The 21853-nt window shown below is 36.7% G+C and overlaps 1 protein-coding gene across 1 annotated transcript; it reads left to right on the top strand.

Moving 5' to 3' along the window:
- Window positions 1–14: 14 nt before the first annotated feature.
- Window positions 15–21456, top strand: LOC107560834 (CWF19-like protein 2). The gene is made up of 15 exons (XM_016245103.1): window positions 15–199; window positions 1736–1938; window positions 2490–2600; window positions 3341–3460; window positions 4477–4570; window positions 5958–6104; window positions 7377–7612; window positions 7770–7985; window positions 8764–8901; window positions 14190–14402; window positions 16103–16219; window positions 16745–16900; window positions 19471–19551; window positions 19634–19735; window positions 20697–21456. Exons 1-15 carry the CDS (start codon window positions 97–99, stop codon window positions 20835–20837), a joined length of 2178 nt encoding a protein of 725 aa, XP_016100589.1. The 5' UTR covers window positions 15–96; the 3' UTR covers window positions 20838–21456.
- Window positions 21457–21853: the final 397 nt, after the last annotated feature.

Raw genomic sequence — 21853 nt, 5'->3', positions numbered from 1 at the left:
GGGGTTCAGCAGCATCCAGCGCCCCCTGGAGGGCAACAGGCGAAGTAGCATCGAAGTTGATGTTTGCGACAGTTGGAGCGCGTTTGCGGCAGCATCATGGCAGCGTACGGTGGGAGTTTTGAGAGCGCAAACAGCATTAAATCTAGAAAAGAGGCCAAAAGGGAAGAAAGAGAGCTCGTTTTACAACAGGTAACACCAAGAAACACTTTAAACTAATATTCAGTCAGAATAAGACTCGAAAAGCTACCAGAGTAAGAAGCGAATGCTGCATTTGACAGCTTTGTTTACATTCAAATTTCATGAATATAACGTAACGTTACGAGTTTATGTCTTTATCGTGTCATTTTTGTGTTTCGAAATGTCCTAAAGCGTGTTTTGAACGTCTTTATATGTCGTTTGTCAATATTTGTTGTTTATTTCGATGTATTTATTATGTAAATATATTCCATTATATAAAAGTAATATAACGTTATTACAATTTTTTTATTTATTTAGTCATTTATTAGACGCTTTTATCCAAAGCGACTTACAAATGAGGACAACAGAAGCAATCAATTGTAGTATTAAAACGAAAAACAAAAAAATGAAGCTAAAAACAATTCAAAATAACGAACAATAGGTATGAATATAATAATGATTCTAACATAACACTAAGCCAAACAGCTACACGTGTATGTACAGCCACACACACACACACATACATATATACTGTATATGTACATACACATTTATAAATTCAATATATATTTCATTTCCATTTAGTTTGTTGAAGTATTAAAATAACTCAAATTAAATAAAAACTAAACTTAATAAAAGACCTATACAGACATGATAAATTCAGACAATGTAACTAAAATAAAAATAAATAACAAATACAAATGATACAAATCAAACGACAGTAGTTTATCAGTAATCCTAAAATATAACATTGCCAAACACACATGCTAAACTTAGTAAGAAATGGTTATAAAAACTGAAACGGAAGCGAAACAAGTAGTAGGAAAGAGGAGAAATAAAAAGCGATACTTCTCTACTTCTCATCTGCCCGGTGGAGTCGATGGTCTTTACGCTCTTCTGTCTTCACACGAGGAGGCCTTCACGCGATGGCTGTCTCGGTAAACTAAGCTTTTTTATACCCGTAAATAATTTAAAATACTAAATTAATTCAGCAGGACACACTTTCCTTATTTTCTCCACAACAAATGGCCAAGCAAGCGCAGACACTGACAAGATGCGTGATACAGAACGAGACCAAACGCCATATCAGCACGTCTCCACACAGTAAACAAAACAAGCGATTAATGTGGCAAGATTTGTAGGCTTTACTAAAATAAATGACACTAGCTTTCATATCCTGTTATAAAATGCAATGTTATATTAGCATTAAATCGACCAAATACGTGTCCAAAATACCAATTGTTTTAGAAACAAAATTATCTCTATACGATATAGTATGTATCAAGTAGATGAATCATAATGTAACTTATCTCTTCTGCTCAACAAGGATGCATTTATTTGATAAAAATACCGTAAAAACAGTAATATTGTGAAATATTATTACAATTTAAAATAACTATTGTTTATTTTAATATATTGTAAATTGTAATTTTTTTCGATGATGCAAAGCTGAATTTTCAGCTTCATTACTCCAGTCTTCAGTGTCACATGATCCTTCAGAAATCATACTGTAGAAATTAAAATGCTATGAAAGCTACTTCATGTTATCTTTAACAAGACGTGGTGCACCCCGCCTTGGGTCTTTCATCTCTCTTCACACTGGATTCATATTTTGTGCTTGTTTTTTGCACACAGGAGCATACAGTGAAAAACAAGAAAAAGAAAAAAGAGAAGAAAGCAAAAAAGAGTAAGAAAGAGAAGAAGAAGAAAGCCAAGAAAGAGACAAAAGATGAGGAAGATGCATCTTGTGACAACTCTGAAGTATGTAGCTGGGTGTTTTGGGTTTTATTTTATTGGGTTTTCACGTTACGTTTAGCCCTTTTAATCACATTAAAGGAATAGTTCACCCAAAAGTGAAAATTTGCTGAAATATTACTCACCCATCCAAGATGTAGATGAGTTTATTTCTTCATCAGATTTGGAGAAATTTAGCATTTTCACTTGCTCAGCAATGGATGCTCTGCAGTGAATGGGTGCCGTCAGAATGAGAGTCCAAACAGCTGATAAAAACACCACAATAATCCACACCCCTCCAGTCCATCAGTTAACATCTGGAAAAGACAAAAGCTGAAACAAATCCATCATTAAAACGTTTTAACTTTAAACCGTTGCTTCTGGCCAAAACCCATAATAATGCTTCATCCAGCTTTTGTCTTCTCAAGATGTTAACTGATGATTACTTGTGGATTATTGTGATGTTTTTATCAGCTGTTTGGACTCTCATTCTGGCGGCACCCATTCACTGCAGAGCATCCATTGCTGAGCAAATGGGTGAACCATTAGTTTAAGTGCCAATCTTTGTTTCTTTTCAGGACTCAGAGGACGAGTGGGTGGATGCCCCGGCTCCGTCAGGGGGCGGAGACAAGGCATGGAAGGTGGAGCATGATGCCACGCCCACTGTCAGCTCAGCCAGTGCTAACCGAGTAAGATCCTACTCTAGTGTTGCTGAGTGAGTTTTGTTGGTTATCTGAAATGGGCCCCAATATAAGATCAAGAAACTCTCTCTCCCAATATCCCCAAAATCTCAGTAATATTATTTCGCTCTTAGTGAGAACAGATTTATACTTACTAGTACCTGACATGCATAAGTCTGTTTTGTGTTCTCCAGAATTAATGGAGGCGGTTTGTCATACAGCAGTTTAATGTGATCCGATTACTCTCCTTGCTGTGGTCCGTAATCACAGTCTTCAGAAAGACATTGAGACTATGAGAGAGCGAGAGAGAGTGTGTGTGTGTGTGTGTGTGTCAGAGTGGGTGATTGTTGTCCTACACAGTAAAGCCACTTGTGGAAACTTCAATACTGTTATTAGTTGAATTGAAGAGCTCTCTCTGAGCCGTGAGGGCGTTCACACTGACATCCATTTTCAAAGCCACCAGAAGTCATTCATTTTCAGCGAGGGCTGATGCTATGTGTGCGCTTCTAGCAATGTGACGAAGATGCGAAAGGTTCAATTTTACACGAATGGGCCGAGATGCACACAAATGCTTTTCTGTCCTTTAGAATAGTTCTTTATTGCTTGTGGGTCAAAATAGAATGACATAATTTTTTTTTTTTTTTTTTTACCAGCGATGCCTCTCATTTATGACCAGATTTTCCAAAACGCCCACTACGATGAAGAATATTCTTGTTTTTTGTAGCCTCTGTCTGTTTGACTATTCCTAGAGAGACGAATGGATGACCTTTGACTTCCTGGCGATGAAGACGACCTCTCAGGCAGAGAGACGAGCGCAGAAAGAAGCAGAGAAAGAGGCGGAAAGACAGAAAGCAGAGTCTATCGAACAGGTGAGCGACGTTTGTGTCTCCAAACAACATGAAGGTTCTTGAAGACGGCAGTGCCATTTGTAATTGGTGTTAAAGCAGTCTGTTCTAATCTGTGAAATTAAAAGATGTTCTTCTCAGTTTAATGACACAGCCGTGCATCTTAAAAAAAATTCTGCTGATTACAAAAAAGGAATAATTTTTCCTAATGAGCATGCCGCTTTCAAAAATATCAATAAAAATCTATCACACATGAAGAATTTTCATATTTTATCCCAATAACAAAAGCAGTCAAATGTAAATAGTTTTGATTTTAACAGATTGGACGTTAAACATATATATTTTTTAACGTTTTAACATGTTTTTCACCTTGAAAATAACATTGAATGCTGGTATAAGTCGTGGCCTAATGGTCTTGTACCGACAGGGATTGTAGGTGGGGGGAGTGAATGTACAGCGCTCTCGCCCACCTTCAATAGCACGACTGAGGTGCCCTTGAGCAAGGCACCGAACCCCCAACTGCTCCCCGGGCGCCGCAGCATAAATGGCTGCCCACTGCTCCGGGTGTGTGTTCACGGTGTGTGTGTGTGTTCACTGCTGTGTGTGTGCACTTTGGATGGGATAAATGCAGAGCACTAATTCTGAGTATGGGTCACCATACTTGGCCACATGTCACATGTCACTTCACTTAAAGAAACTGAACTGCTATTATTAACACATAATTGACCTATTTTAGCATAATGTGCATCTCTGCAGAAATTGCTTCTGTGAGCATCGGCAGTTTGTGTAGTGAATGCTTGCAATGAACAATACAAATTTCATTGGTTTATATTTCATGTGCAGAATGCTGAGAAATACCTCCGTTCAGTACTGGTTGAAAGTTTGTGTGTCATAATTTACATTATTTTCATTGAATTATCTTCTCCTTGATGCAAACACCTGTTAAACTTGGGTTCAGACCATGCAACCAAGTGTTAAAATAAGCACTTTTGTAGTGTATGTTTTTGTGTTTATCTTGTGTGTCTCTCTCTTTCTCTCAGGCTGGTCTTCTCAGGTTAGAGTTGAACCCTTACTGGAAGGACGGAGGAAGTGGTCTGCCCCAGGAGGACACCTCCAGTACTGCAGTTAAAAAAGGTAAACGCCAAAACCAAGTGTGATGATCCGACACGGCCAGACTCCGAAAGATTACCTTTTGTCTCAGCTGCTGTAGGCGATACAGTTTGTGTGAAATCCTGTAAAAAAAAAAAAAAATGATTTTTCGAAAATTATTGGAGTACTTTTTACACAAAACTTCTTTATTGGTCTCTCTGCTTCAAAATTCCATGTTTAATTCATTGTTACTTGTCGCTCTTGTAGTTATTTGTGAAATTTATTAGCAATTTCTGAGTGAAAATGGTAAAATACATCAATGTAAACAGTGTAGAGCAGTTCAACTGTCCTTTGGCATTTTTTTGTGTTATTATTCTTCACATCCTTCATTTTTATGAAGTCAGTTGATTAGACATCATTTTAGATTGTTAAAATTTAAATAAACCATTTGAAAGGGAATTACTTTTTGTTAATTGTATACCATGTGTAATTTATTCTGAGATCGCCATGAAATAGCCTTGATGCTGAGTTAAAAAGTGGATCAAATAAATAAATTAGAAACGGAATCTAGAAAAATTCAAACAAAACATGGAACTTGTGAAAATATCAAATGGAATGGGAACAATTATTAATATAAATATATATATAGTATTATTATTACTTCAAAAAGTTTAAATTCTATTCTGTAAAATGGTAAATTGTCCTATATAATATATGTTATTTAGTATTTGTAATAATATAATAATAATAACAGATTTCACAGTGTTCTAGCATTTCACAATGCTTTTTACCTTTGCAGAAACTGCATTTGTCTAGACATTTGCATCTTTCGCAAAGTGTCCACAAACATTTGTGTTGCAAACACTTGCAATGAACAACAGTTTTTGTCTCCTGTTGATTTATATTTCATGTGCAGAATGTTGAGAATGTATTCAGGTCTTTGTAATGTCATATCAAATTAACATGGGCCATAAAACCCATCTTCTCTCAGAGTTAATTAATAAAATTAATAAAAATTCATGTTATTCACCCCTAAATGTAAAAAAAGACAAATTAGCATTTACATGTTGGTCAAATAACCTTCTGAAAAGCTAAATTGGCTGTTTGTGGCAAAAAATGAGCTGCAATTTTAACCAGACTTTAAAAGTTGGACTATGTGGATCTATTCATTTTGTAACCCATGCTCTTGTAGAGAGAGTTTAAAGCCAATGAGCTGCTCTCGTCCTTTTTCATTTTTCATGATTCATTCGATGCATTTTCTCTTTGTCATTTAAATATACTGTTTCACTTGTCACATGGTTAGGATGAGGAGTTAAAATGGCATTTGGCATTGACGTTAAGATGACAGCGCAGCTCTTATCTGAGCTCTGTACAGGCCGAGCGGGAAGTGTTTATTTGACAGATGTTTTACACTGATTTCTCTCTGTCTGAGCTGGAGTGGTGAATGATGGAGGGGTGAGCTGGCTCAGGAAGTCATATCAGAGGATGAAAGAGCAGGCCGACAGAGAACAGCGCAGTCTGGAGAGCGTGGTGGCGGAAAGATACGGGGTGAACACACACACACACACACACAGCAGTGGTAAACAATAGCATCTCTCTGTGCTTCAACACACTGTAAAGTTGCTTCCCTTCTGCGATTGTTCACAGTTTGTGCATGGCAGTGTTTCTTAATTTGATTCATACTTAAAGAACTAGCTTATAATAGTCATTTGTTCATGAAACTGAACGAATCATTGCTGTTGTGCAACCAATAAGGACATGTGATGCAACATGTGATGATGTTGTCGTATTATTTCACACTGTCCAGTTTCTCTCTCTAGTCACATTCCGTTTAGACAGCAAGATCGTAACTCATCTAAAATAGAAAATCGTACTTTGCGGAGCTTCATATTCTGTAGCAGAGCTTTTTGTAGAAAAATGTTTTGCAATTCTCCATACAGATATGCTCTGAAATAAATCAGACTTTTGAATCAAACATTACAGATTTTGACTTAAAATAAAAAATAAAAAAAAAACTCCCTTGAATGACAATCACATAAAAAACCCCAGCATAATATGAAATGATTGATTTATAGTTATTGATTGTACATATAAAATACAATACATTTTACATTTATTGCAAAATAACATTTGAATATATTAATTTAATATATTGTAATATGTTGTATATTAATATATAAACTAATAAATTAATATATTTTACATTTATTGCAAAAGAATTGCACAAATATATTTACATTTATTGCAAAATAATATATTTGAATAGTGTATTATTAAATATATTTTAATATAATATTATAACATATATTAATATATAAATGTATCTGAATAAAATATTAATGTCATTTATATGTAATTTATATTTTTTAAATTGTATATATATATATAGAGAGAGAGAGAGTTAAATATCATGATATATCATAATTTATTAATCTTAATTAATGGTAATTCCAACATTTACTAATACATTTTTAAAATCAAAAGTTGTATCTGTTAATATTCTTTAATGGACATGAGCTGATATGAATTAACAATAAACAGCTGTATTTTTAATAACTCGACAAAGATGAATAAATACTGTAACAAATGTATTGCTCATTATCAGTTAATGTTACTTAACTTATTATTAACCAATGTTAACTAATGGAACCGTATTGTAAAGTGTTATGAATTAAGTACATATATATATATATATATATATATCATAAAAATATATTAAAACATTAAGTATTTTTATAATACATCAAAATATATTATTTTGCAATTAATATATTTACATTTAAAATATATAAAATATTACAATGTAAATATAAACATAAATACAAAATGACTTTTAGAAATTTGTATCCAGTAATCACAAATGATTCATTGGAAATGTCATCAAGTCAGGGAAATTTATTTATTCTATACAAGTTTTTGAACTTATTTTACACTTCTGTGAACGTTACTTATGCTAAAACTGATTGGGTTTGTCAATCTACCAGTTCAGAGAGCGAGGAAGAGGAGGAGGAAGAGGTGATCCTGACGGATGAAGAGATGAATAAACTGGGAGCCAAACTGGTCAAGGCAGAACTCATGGGAAACACGGTGAGCTCATTAAAACTCTCCTGGAAACCATGTGACCTAGACATAATGCACTAAAATGCTTTCTTAATAGGAAGCTCACTAGGGCTCACGGTCTTCATGTGCTAGAAGTAGACTCTGATACTGATGGGATGTTTTGATTGTGTGTGAATAATCACAGGCGCTGGTGGAAAATCTGAAGGCTCAGATGCAAGCGGCCCGTCGAGCCAAAGAGAACCGAGCTCAAAGAAAAGCCCAGAACAAACCGGTTTCTGCAGCAACAGACTCTGAAAAGGACGTGGTGCTGTTCAGGACTGACCCAATGGGACGAGCCTGGCCGGTCAAAGCCCCGTCCCAACCACAGGAGCCTAGAGGAGGACGGAGGAAGCGGAAAGCAGTGAGACACACAGCTTTGAAGTGTTGTTATAGCTACCTAAAACTAAAACCATAAAAAAAAAAAATTGTTGCTTGAAATAATATTAACATTAACTAAAATAAATTATAATATTTCTCATTTTGTTTAACTTGATATATTAAAATAACTAAAATCAAAACTGAAATAAAGATTCAAAACTATATAGACGTTAAAAAAATAGTAACTACTAAAAATGACAAAAACGCACAAAAAATTTAAAATGAAAATGTCAGTGCAAAAATACAATTAAAAACGAATTCAAAATATTAAAAGAACATACTAGTATCTCATCAACACTAAAACACACTGTTGCTTTGTTATTTTTATATTTTCATTTTGATTTTAGTTATTTTGTTTTGTGCATTTGTCATTTTTAGTTGTTTTTATTCTTTTCTTAAAGTATGGCTATTTAGGTTTAATTTATTAAGTTTTTTTTGTTCAGTTAGGGTTAGGGTTTTTAGGGTTTATTTATGTCCTCTTAGTAATTTCAGTTCAGTTAGTTGCTAAGGCATTATTTTAATTTTCATAATTTTCATTAATTTTTTATTTAATCTAATATTCATATTTTATTTCAGCTTTATTTCAAATAACAAAAATATTTTTAATAGTTTTAGTTGTATTTTAAGTAACTGAACTTTTACTCTTGACATGATGTGATTTTGCTAAATATGGTAATTTGATTGGAGTTTACTTCTAATTAATATTAACTTGTAGCCTGTTAAACTACAACTCCCGTTTTCTCCTCTTCCGTGATTTGTAGATCGAGACGCACCAGGATGGTGAGCGTGTGCGCTATTTTAAGGATGATGATGGTATGGATCTGCAAGAGATGGTCAGACGGGAGAAGATGAGCTCTGCTGAAGATCAGAACGCTCTTTACTCGCGCATGGCGGCCAAGGTGAGCGTCAGTCTCCTTTACAGACTCTTTACACACCAAACACTGATAAATGACTGTGTGGAGTTTAGCCAATCAGCAGAAAACTGCAATAAGTAGTGTGTGTGTTTCTAAAGGGTGTTCACAAAGATTTAATTCAGGATTCAGGGTTGGGTTATTATGGTTTACTAAAACTATCAAATATTTCATTACTTGAATTCAGGGTTGTTATTATTATAGTTAACTAAATCTAAAATAAATAAATAAAAAAGTTTCTTGACATAAAATAAACATTAACTGGAATAAAATATGAAAACGCTTTATTTCAGTAAGTTGCCGATGTAACATTTCTCATTTTAATTTAGTTTAACTTGAAAATAACTAAAACCGAAATATTAATAAATTAATAAAAACTATATAGATATAAATTAATAAAAGCTACAAACAAAAACATATAGGAAAAATAAAAAACTGATTCAAAATATTAATAAAAACTATAATAATATCTTAATGATACAAAATAACACTGATTGAAATAAAATAAACTAAATAAAATATAATATTATAAAAAGCTTACACTTTTTTGTTTAATTTAATGTGTTAAAATAACTAAAACTACAACTGAAAAAAAAACAAAGTATATAGAGATATAAAAAAACGAACTAAAAATTACACAACAAAATGACTAAAACGTTAATTGATATTCAAATGAAAATGGGAAATAAAAAATGAAAAATCAAATTCAAAATATTAGCGAAAACTATAATGGAATCTCAGTGTTACTAAAATAACACCATTGTTTCCATTACAGATTTGCGCAAAACTTTGGCGATATTTTCTGAATATCGATAAAAAAGTATTGCGAAATGACGGCGTTTCCGTTAACCAATGTTATGCGGCTAAAACGTAACCTTTTGCCTCTCACGATAAGTCATGGCAACGGATTTTGGTGGGATTTTGACGGATTTTGGCTATATTTATTCAAAGGAGGCTTATGCATGTATCTTTACAGAAGCAGCAAAGAGAGCCGCTTCAGAAACGTGCGTGGCACGGCTGGAATAAACCATTGACTGTATAAAACATAAACACAAGCATTGAGTGGCCGTAATCAGCTTCAGTGACCGTATCAGAGCCACACTGCACCGCAGACGTGTGCAGTGTAAATTGTCTAAGTATTAATAGTAGGGAAAGCCCCTTATACTGGAGCGCGGCCACTTATGAAGTACTTCTTGGAGGTTATAGTACATTGAAGAATGATCATATGACTTTTTACATACGCCATGTGACCTGTAAATGCGAAAAAGCCGTTTCCATTGCAGTTTTGCGAATTAATCCTTTTTCGCATTGCCTGAAAAACCACCTCATGCAAGCGTAAAAACTTTTTTGCAATATATGGCCGTTTTTGCGAAATTGACGCGTTTCCATTAGGCGTATTTTCAATTCGCAATTTCAATTTGCGCAATTTGAAGGGTAATGGAAACGCGCCTACTGACTGTGTTATTTTCAATGAGAGTGCTGATGCTTTTTTTAGCTTTATGCAAATGAGCAGCAATGTAATTGCTATTATTAGCCTGAAGACATTAGAGCACGTCATTTTTAAGTCTGTTGTTAAAAAAAATAAAATGTGTGACGTATAGAAATATTCGGCTGCTTTAATATATCAGGCCTGAGTTTGTGCACAGACAGCCTGTGGTTGTATATTTGTCTGAGCTCGTCTATGCTCGTAAGACAGACAGGCATCAGCAGATGGTGGCGGTGTGATCAATCTCTCAGTCTGTCCTCCTCTCTGACTGCAATGTGATTTAGTGTTTCTCTGATTTTAAACCCGGGCAGGGCTACTAAAATCCGTTATAATAAACTAAGACGTCACGGTCGCCATGGAGACCAGAAATATAAAAGTGACAAACATTTGCACATTTTAGCGGCACATCTCTCTCCGTCTCTCTCTGCCAAGTTACCATGGCATAGCAGCTAAAAGTGTTATTAATATATTTATTTCACCAAATTGACCAGTAGCTGTGTGTGTTTGTGTAATTGCAGTGCATGTAAGGCTGCGTCGTATTGCATTCATTTCAGCTGAACTGCGGAACGTTCGACTCCTTTCAAACTTTTGTAGAGAATTTTTAGAATGTTGACGTCACATTTATAGAATGTTCGCTATTCAAAAGACGTCACGGTCGCCATGGAGACCAGAAATATAAAAGTGACAAACATTTGCACATTTTAGCGGCACATCTCTCTCCGTCTCTCTCTGCCAAGTTACCATGGCATAGCAGCTAAAAGTGTTATTAATATATTTATTTCACCAAATTGACCAGTAGCTGTGTCTGGTCTTGTGTGTGTTTGTGTAATTGCAGTGCATGTAAGGCTGCGTCGTATTGCATTCATTTCAGCTGAACTGCGGAACGTTCGACTCCTTTCAAACTTTTGTAGAGAATTTTTAGAATGTTGACGTCACATTTATAGAATGTTCGCTATTCAGAATCTAACTGACAGCGAATTATGTCATTGAAATATTTGCACTTGCATTCACTAAAATTTACTAACGATGAGCAATACATGTTACAGTATTTAGTCATCTTTTTAATGTTAGTTAATAAATCTAATACAGATGTTCATTGTTAATTCAGCTCCATTACATAATACTAACAGATGTGACTTTTGAATTGTAATAATATACTAATAAAAGTAAAAAAGAAACACTAACTAAAATTAATAAGTGCTTTACAAGTATTGTTCATTACGATGAGCAATACATGTTACAGTATTTAGTCATCTTTTTAATGTTAGTTAATAAATCTAATGCAGATGTTCATTGTTAATTCAGCTCCATTACATAATACTAACAGATGTGACTTTTGAATTGTAATAATATACTAATAAAAGTAAAAAAGAAACACTAACTAAAATTAATAAGTGCTTTACAAGTATTGTTCATTGTTAGTTCAAATTAACTAATGTTATCAATTCAGTTAACATGTTAACAAATCAAAGCTTATTGTAAAATGTTACCTTATTTTTTATTATTTATTTATTTATTTATTATTTATTTAATGAATTAATACATATATTTGATTTCTAATTATTTAATTAATGTGACTTTTAATAATAATTTGTTTTAATTAAATACATTTAAAAATATGAAAAAAATTAAATCTCCATTTGATTCTTTAATTAATTTATTTGATTACTTTAAATTCAGATGTGAAATCAATTTAAATGTATGATTCAAGTATGAAATTCTCCTTTGGTTCACAGTAATACAATGTAATATTTGTTATTGTAATATTTGCAAATTTGTTGATTCATTATTTATTTATTTGATTAAATAATTTATATTTTAATTTTGATAATTATATTTTATTATTTTTTCATAAAATCATAAAAATATGATTAAAATGTAAAACTCTCCCTTTGGTTCAAATAAATAGAATGTAATCCCAGCAATGATGATGTTATTGTAATATTTTGATTGGTAAAAAATAATCTTAGTAATTTTATTGCAAACTGATTTTTTTTATTCCTTGCATCTATTTAACTCTTAATAGCCACTTTTACAGTGCAGACACAGTCATGTGTTATGTGTTGATTCTTGTGTATATTCTTAAGCAGTCGACCGTAACCAAGATGTGCCAAAACCTGCATTTAAATGAAACTGAAAATGCAAATCTAGTTGTTAGATTGGTATATGTAATCCAGACAGCTGTCGGCCAACCACAGACCTGCACACAAACTATCCTTAAAATCTCTGCTCTGTCTAGGTTTTTATTTGCATTAGCTGGAGTCAGAAAGCATAAAAGCAGAGCATAAACTCAGAATTGAAAGTGCAGTCAGACTCTCCAACACTCTCACTCTCACCTCTCCATCTGTCAATCAAACATGCCAGCGTGAACAGACACGCCTCCCACACAGATCACCCGTTGCTACGGATACATTGCCTCTTTGTCTGCTTGTTGTAGCACAGCGTTAAAGCTCTCTCGCTCTTGCGTGTGTTGGAGAGAAACATACATGCTCTGTTAGCGTAATCTCTGCGGCCCGGTAGCATCTGCTACTGCTTTCTGGATTCTGCTCCAGATAATGACCCGCAGGTTTGCCAGCAATCAGCAGTGAATCCGCACCTGACCCTCAGTCAGATCATATGGCCACCTGCCGCCCAATCAGATCACCTGACCTCTGTTTCTCTCTCAGAAGTGCATGGCTTCTTCCTAATCTGCGTATTATCACTCCTGTATAGTATACAAGATAATAATCAGGGTGCCTTAAATCATAGTAAGTAAGGCTTCCAATATAGTGTACTATTTCCAAAGTATTTTGGACTTATACTAGTACTTGGATTATTTTTTACACAATTACTAGTACATACTTTTCTTAATAGTGAAGTATAAGAGTGGTAGGGATTTGTCAGCTGAGGCAGTTTTTAGTTGTGATAGTGTCTCAGTCCACATTGACACAGGTGTTCGATATTTATTTATTTATTTATTTGGTTATTTATGTATCTGTTTACTTATTCATTCGTTCATTTTACTATTATTAATAATAAATAATAATGAATATTACACTGTGTTTGGTCCATACTTGGCCACACATCACGTCCTTTCCTTTCCATTATGAGATTGTTATTTTTATTATCAAATTGTATTATTATTTCTATTGTTATATTGCATTTATTCTATTATTATCATTACTATTATTAAGTCCAATTCTAAAAATGAAGACAAAAACTTTTTTTATTATCTGTATATCTATTACTATAAAAAGTTAACTTATTAGTACAAAATCCAGTGAAAAATTAGTTTTTGATAATAATTATAATAATTATTACAGATTACAAAATTAATATTTATGTCTTACAGTTTTCACTTGCAAATGTTCAAATCCACAAGCTTTTATTTTGTCCCAACATTGGTGAAATGCTGTAAACTTTTGTCCGGAACAATTTTGGAAATTATGCAAATGTGTAAATAAAGTAAACTTACCGCTTATTGCGTCCCAAATGCGGCATAGTAAAAAGCTGCATTTACTTTGAACTGAGGCACTGAATACAGTGGATTATCATACAGCCTCATTTATTCATGTATTTTAGTTTCACATTCAATATAACTAATTACTAGCTTTTCATCAACTTTCAAACCCCTGTTTTGGCGCATGAGTTACTAGACTCGTAAAACGATTCTCATTCCTCTGTCCTGAACTGCTTTCAGCTCTTAAATCAAGATAAAACTCACAGACATGCAAGATAAAGTGACTGATAAAAGTCTGCATGCAAACAGAACTCTGTGTGTTTGTTTTTACTGGATTTGTATGTTTTGCAGATGATGGGGAGGACAGACGGCGATAACTACACGCTGGATGACATGTTTGTGTCCAGCGCGGCTCAGAGGGAAAGATCGGATCGAGACGAAGAGCGGCAGAGGAACAAAGCGGTGCAGGAGACGCGGCGGTTAGCTGGACAGATGGAGAAATGTAGACACTGCTTTGATAGCCCTGAACTGCCCAAACATCTGATCGCCGCTGTCGGAAACAAGGCATGATATATTATTTTTTTTAGAATCAATTCGTTTTTAAAGAATCAAGTTTGATATCAGTTTACATATAAATGTAAATTATTGCGAGAAAATCATACTAAAATATATTTGTCATCATTTCACCTTAGTAACTGCATAGCAACTCCCTGGCAACCACTTAGCAACCTCATAGCAATGTCGTAGTTACCACTTAGAACACCTTAGCAACTGCATAGCAACAACCCAGAACACACTAGCAAGCAACCACATAGCAACATTCTGGCAAACACGCTAGCAACCTTATAACAATGCACCAGTAACCACTTATAGGACCTTATCATCTTCCTAGCAACCACCCAGAACACCATAGCAACGCTCTGGCAATCAGTAGCTCTTAGTAACCTACAGTAATGTCCCAGTAACCACTCAGAACACCTTAGCAACTGCATAGCAACAACCCAAAACACCATAGTAACACCCTGTCAACCACCCAGAACACCTTACCAATTGCATAGCAACAGCCTAGAGCACCTTTGCAAAGCATAGCAATAGCCTAGCCTACTAACCACTTAGAACACCTTAGCAGCTGCATAGCAACAACCCTAAACTCCATAGCTACGCCCTGGCAACCACACAGCAATGCCCTGGCAACCACTCAAAACACCTTAGCAATCTCATAGCAAAGCCCTATCCCACTTACCACTTAGAACACCTTAGCAACTGCATAGCAACAACCCAGAACACCTTAGCAACCACATAGCAACACTCTGGCAAACACCCTAGCAACCTTAAAACAATGCACTAGTATCTGCTTAGAAGACCTTATCATCTGCCTAGCAACAACCCAGAACGCCATAGCAATGCCCAGGAAACCATCCAAAACACCTTAGTAACCTTACAGTAATATCCCATTAACAGCTTAGAACACCTTAGCAACTGCATAGCAACACCCTGGCAACCACCAACAACACCATAGCAACCTTATAGCAACAACCCACAGCACCTTATCAACCTTATTGCAGTGCTGTAGTAACTTCTTTGAAGACTTTAGCAACTGCCTAGCAACCACCCAGAACACCATAGCAATGCCCTGGAATCCACCTAGAACACCTTAGCAACCTCATAGCAACAACCTTGAACACCTTAACAATCTTATAGCAATTTTCCAGTAACCACCCAGAACACCTTGGCTATCTCATAGCAATGCCCTACCCCACTAACCACTTAAAACACCTAAGCAAATGCATAGCAACAACCTAAAAAACATAGCAATGCCCTGGCAAACACCCAAAACACCTTAGCAATGGCATAGCAACGCCCTGGTAACCATCTAGAACACCTTAGCAGCCTCATAGGAATGTCCTAGGCACTGCTTAGAGCACCTTAGCAACTGCATGGCAACAACCCAAAACAACTTATCAGTAAAACAGTAATGCCCTGGCAACCATTTGGGACACACACACACGTTCACAGACTAATTTGCTTTAAATAGCATTTCGTCTCATGCTGTTAGAAACACTGTATATCTGTGGCAAAATAATCCTGATCTCTCCAGCAGCAGTCTGGCCGTTTCGGGTGTTGTGCACTTAAAGAGGATTCCTCCTGATGCTCAGTTCGTCCATGTATGTTTGAGATGACAGGAGACGGACTGCGGGACGAGCTCGAGATTTTAGTGCGCTGTCCTCATTAATCACATGACGAGTGTGTTTTCTTTTGCACAGGTGTACTTGTGTCTGCCGAACAGTGTGTCTCTGACCGAAGGTCACTGTTTGATCGTCCCTATCCAGCATCACACAGCGGCCACGGGTCTGGATGAGGACATCTGGAGTGAAATACAGGTACAAACGTTGCAAACATGTGCTGATGTATGTATACTTATTCGTTTGTGCTACAGGCATGAATAATGCATAAGGAACCACCCTGAACACCTAAACAACTCCCTGGCTACCACCTAGAACACCTTAGCAACCCCTAGTAACCACCCAGTACAAACTCGATAGTAACCACCCAGAACATCTTAGCAACTCCCTAGCAACCACCCAGAACACCTTAGCAACTCCCTAGCAACCACCCAGAACACCTAAGCAACTCCCTAACAACAACCCAGAACAAACTCCCTTGCAACCACCCAGAACAATCTCCCTATCAACCCCCAGAACGCCTTAGCAACTCCCTAACAACCACCCAGAACTCCAATAAAACACAAATAAAAGACTATCAGGATGCACTTTCTGCCATGTTGTCTCCAACCCACTCACATTATTTAAGTAATAACATGAATATAAACATTTGATTAGCTGATTAATGGATTAAATGAATGACTACTAATGCGCCCTCTCTCTCTCTCTCTCTCACTTTCTTAGATGTTCAGACGGGCTCTGGTCCGCATGTTCGAGTCTCAGGAGTTGGACTGTGTGTTTTTGGAGACTCATATGAATCCGAAGAGGCACCTGCACATGGTGTACGAGTGTGTGCCACTGCCCAGAGAGCTCGGAGACATGGCACCCATTTACTTTAAGGTAACTTGGAACAAACAGCCTCAAACTGGTGTCATAATAGAGCACAGCAGTGACTGTCCAGTTCTTCAGCGGCCTTGATTCTGAAAGTGTTTTTCCTCTTAATTTTTCCTATAGATCTTTGTAGAAAAGCTATTTTGAGAAGAGCGTTTTGATAAACATATGCACTGTTACATATTCATTATATTTTTACTTAAAGGCACAATATGCCATTTTCGCCACTAGAGGGCGCGTATTCAAAATAAACAAATAGACAAGTAGTTTGATGAAGCAGTGACTGAGTGTGGAATTATGGGAGTTGTGGTCTTCATCCCCACAGCCGATGCAATCCGACGGGACTCGGGCAGAAATCATGTTCATGGATGAGCTAATGATCTATTAACGTACTAGAATGAAGCAGGGTGACGCTGAAAGCCGCTGAAGCGAAACGAGGCGCTGAACAAGCGCGACACACGGCTGGAAAGCAGCGGAGCTTTTATCATGCCACAGTCGACCACTTCCGCTGCTTCCGGTCGTGCGTATGTGGGGTAAAGCAGCGGAGCTTTTATTATGCCACAGTCGACCACTTCCGCTGCTTCTGGTCGTGCGTATGTGGGGTAAAGCAGCGCTGTTTTATCATACAAGATACAATTGAAAGTTCTGTTATAATGCTACTCTGTGCGGTCGTCGTTAAAACGCACAACATATTAAAGCGTCTTTGGTGTTTCCATGTTTTCTACAAAACAAAGACGGAAATCGAGGGGTTATGACGTCATTGGCAGGCGACACTATAGACTCGCTCCGTGTCACTAATTAAAATGGCTTATTTCTCTGGATTTAAACATTCTTCGAAACATTTGGGATAATGTAAGTAGTACACAAGCCAGCAAAATATATAACACTGTTCTAGTGGTTTTGGGATATTTTAATAAAAAACTCTTACATAACCGTTTTAGAAGACCTTATCAGTGGCATAGCAACCACACAGAACACTATAACAACTCCCTGGCAACCACCCAGAACACCTTAGCAACAGCATAGCAATATCCTGGCAACCACCCAGAACATCTTAGCAACAACAAAACGACAACACAGAACACTTTAATAGCCAAACAGCAATGCCCTGGCAACCACATAGAACACTTTAACAATTGCATAGCAACACCCTGGCAACCACCCAGAACACTTTAGCAACTTAGGTTTAACTGAAGTTTAAGTAACTGCTTAAAACACTGTAGCGACTGCATAGCAGCAGCACTTTAGCAGCCAAACAGCAATGCCTTGTCAACCAGCCACAACACCTTAGAAACACCCTGGCAACCACCCAGAACACCTTATCAACAGCATAGCAATGCCCTGGCAACCACATAGAACACTTTAACAATTGCATAGCAACACCCTGGCAACCACCCAGAACACTTTAGCAACTTAGGTTTAACTGAAGTTTAAGTAACTGCTTAAAACACTGTAGCGACTGCATAGCAGTAGCACTTTAGCAGCCAAACAGCAATGCCTTGTCAACCAGCCACAACACCTTAGCAACGCCCTGGCAACCACCCAGAACACCTTAGCAACAGCATAGCAATACCCTGGCAACCACCCAGAACATCTTAGCATTATCAAAACGACAACACAGAACACTTTAACAGCCAAACAGCAATGCCCTGGCAACCACATAGAACACTTTAACAATTGCATAGCAACACCCTGGCAACCACCCAGAACACTTTAGCAACTTGGGTTTAACTGAAGTTTAAGTAACTGCTTAAAACACTGTAGCGACTGCATAGCAGCAGCACTTTAGCAGCCAAACAGCAATGCCTTGTCAACCAGCCACAACACCTTAGCAACGCCCTGGCAACCACCCAGAATACCTTAGCAACAGCTAGCAATACCCTGGCAACCACCCAGAACATCTTAGCATTATCAAAATTACAACACAGAACACTTTAACAGCCAAACAGCAATGCCCTGGCAACCACATAGAACACTTTAACAATTGCATAGCAACACCCTGGCAACCACCCAGAACACTTTAGCAACTTGGGTTTAACTGAAGTTTAAGTAACTGCTTAAAACACTGTAGCGACTGCATAGCAGCAGCACTTTAGCAGCCAAACAGCAATGCCTTGTCAACCAGCCACAACACCTTAGAAACACCCTGGCAACCACCCAGAACTCCTTAGCAACTTCATAGCAATGCCCTAGTAACTGCTTAAGATGCCTTAACAACTGCATAACAACAACACTTCAGAAGCCAAACAGCAATGCCCTGGCAACCACTCAAAACACCTTAGCAACAGCATAGCAACACCCTGGCAACCACCCACAACACCATAGCAACAAACCAGAACACCTTAGCAACCGCATAGCAATGACGCAGAACACTGTAGCAACTGCAGCAATCGTTTAGCCGTCTTGGTTCTCAGTTAAAAGTAAACTTTCATTTCGATATTTTTATTTTGGTGCATCATTTATAATTTTAAAAACCATTTGCTCAATGAGGAAAATTAATAGGATTTTTACTTGTATAATTCTATAAATCTGACTGATCAGCATTAAAAAAAAAAAACATCTACTGTGTGTGTGTTCAGAAAGCCATAATGGAGTCGGATGAGGAATGGGCCATGAATAAGAAGGTTGTGGATCTCTCATCCAGAGACATCAGACAAGCTGTGAGTTTTTTTCTGTTTTCTCCTGATGTCTTTTATTCTTCCTCCTCTCTCTCAGTGTTTGACGTCGCTCGTGTTTTCTCAGGTTCCTCGCGGGTTGCCGTACTTCTCCGTGGATTTTGGATTGCAGGGCGGATTTGCGCACGTTATCGAGAACGAGCAGAAGTTCCCACACTATTTCGGCAAAGTAAGTCTGACAGTAGTCTTATTGTGAAGCTTTACAAACAAGCAGAGCAAAACTTAATTTTTTTTAAGGGGTCATGAACGGCCTCTGTTTTTTATTTTCTAGTGTTCTCAGAGGTCCACTTATAATGTTATTTTTACATAAAAAACATAGTTTAGAAGTAATAGGCTATTTTCTGTCCTGTTTTTAAACCCCCCTCATCAGAACGCTCTGTTTGAATAGGCGTGACGGATTGTAGACTCAGAAGTAAACGCCCACTGCTATGATTGGCTAAGAGTTGTGTATGTTTGACAGGTACACTCCTCACCGATGGACGCTGCTGTGATATGGTTAAAACCGCATAAATGCTCAGTAGATATTAAACGATCTATTTAACAGACAAAGCAATAGTGATCAGTTACTCACACTCGTGTGTTGCGACATTACTGTCGGATCCAATATAGTCGGAACAGCATCACCTTTGTTAATCTTTCTGAAAATCCCGTGTCGAATTGTGCCTTGTTTGTAAACGAATCTGTGGTAAAATGAAGTGAACAAAGGACTGTGTTCTTACTGACGCGGTCTGGATCTTCTGTATCTTTATCGTTTGGTTTCTGTGTAGACCTGCGCCTCTCTCATAAACACTACATGCGCGAATCAGTGGGCGGTGCTAAACAGACAGCGATGTAGAAGCAGGCGTTGATCATCTTCTGCGGAGGCAGAGTTTATCCACACTATTACATCATAGAGTAGAATATTCCAAAAGCGGTCGTTTTGGCAGACTGGCTTCAATATAAGCTGTTTTTAGAACAATGAGAAAGTTTTGAGTTCTGAAACTTACAGGATGTTTTTATAGAACAATGACCAAGGGAATTTTGATTTCTCAGTTCATGATCCCTTTAAAATCACACTTTAAATCACTCAGCAGATCAAATCTCAGTCAATATCTCAGCATATTGACTGAGATTTGTTCTGTCTCCATCAGGAAATCCTGGGCGGGATGCTGGACCTGGAACCGAGACGATGGCGGAAACCGATACGTGAGAATTTCGACGACCAGCGTAAGAAAGTTCTGAAGTTGGCTCAGTGGTGGAAAGCGTTTGACTGCACTAAAACCGACAGCTAGACACTGAGACAGTGTGCTTCCTCAACTCTATAGAGACTTTTCCATACTTGAATTGTAATTTTAGAGGGCTTGTCATGTGTACATGGCTCTAGTATCTAAAGTAAAATGTCTAGAAAATAGTCATTGAAACCAGGCATGCTTTATCTGGTCTGAAGATTTTTATGGGACCCTTTTCATGTTTCACATCTAGGTAAATGTTTTGTTTTTTTAATTAAATATCAACCCAGGAAATATTTGGTTTTCTCTTAAATATAATACCTGCTCTCATCCAGTGTTGATGTAAATCATGTTTTCCTGAGCAATTAAACTCAGAATAAAATATTACAAGACCTCCAGCCGCTCAGCTGATTATGTGCTCTGGCTTTATAAGATGATTATGTTTAGATGAAGTCTCGCTCCTCGTTCCTGTGAACCTGACCTTGAGTTCACCCTGAGCACCGATCATCTGTGGGGTGATGTTGTTTAATTTAGTGAAAGAAAGAAATCTGTTTTGTTTTTATAGCTATATTTTAGGCTGTGCTAACATGCACATTAAACTGATGTTGCAAATGAAGATTCTTAAAGAAATCTGCTTTAAAAAAAACATTAAAGAATTCAAATGTGCATTGCATAGAAGACAAAACGCCACAAAAATATTTCGTTCTGAGAAAAAAACAGAATTGCAAGCTATAAAATTACATTTGCGAGATATAAACTTGCAATTTTGAGAAAAAACTCCGAATTCCAAGATATTTACTACTAAAAAAATGTGATTGCGACTTCTTAGCTCACAAGTAATTCTATGTAAAATTTCACAAAAGAAAATGTAAAACATTTTTTTTTTTTTTTTACATTTTGCAGTTCTGAATTTTTTTCTCTTAATTCTGTTTACATATCACAATTCAGTTCAAAATAAAATTCAATTCAAATTTCTCAAAACTTCTGGCACTTTTTCTTGCAGTGGTGAGTTGTGAGTAAATCTAACACACTTTTCTTCACGCACACACACACACACACACGATGCGCAAAACTCCGCA

Source organism: Sinocyclocheilus grahami, unplaced genomic scaffold, assembly GCF_001515645.1.
Source record: "Sinocyclocheilus grahami isolate Dianchi unplaced genomic scaffold, SAMN03320097.WGS_v1.1 scaffold746.1, whole genome shotgun sequence".
NCBI lineage: Eukaryota > Metazoa > Chordata > Actinopteri > Cypriniformes > Cyprinidae > Sinocyclocheilus > Sinocyclocheilus grahami.
This window is presented reverse-complemented; position numbering and strand designations above follow the sequence as displayed.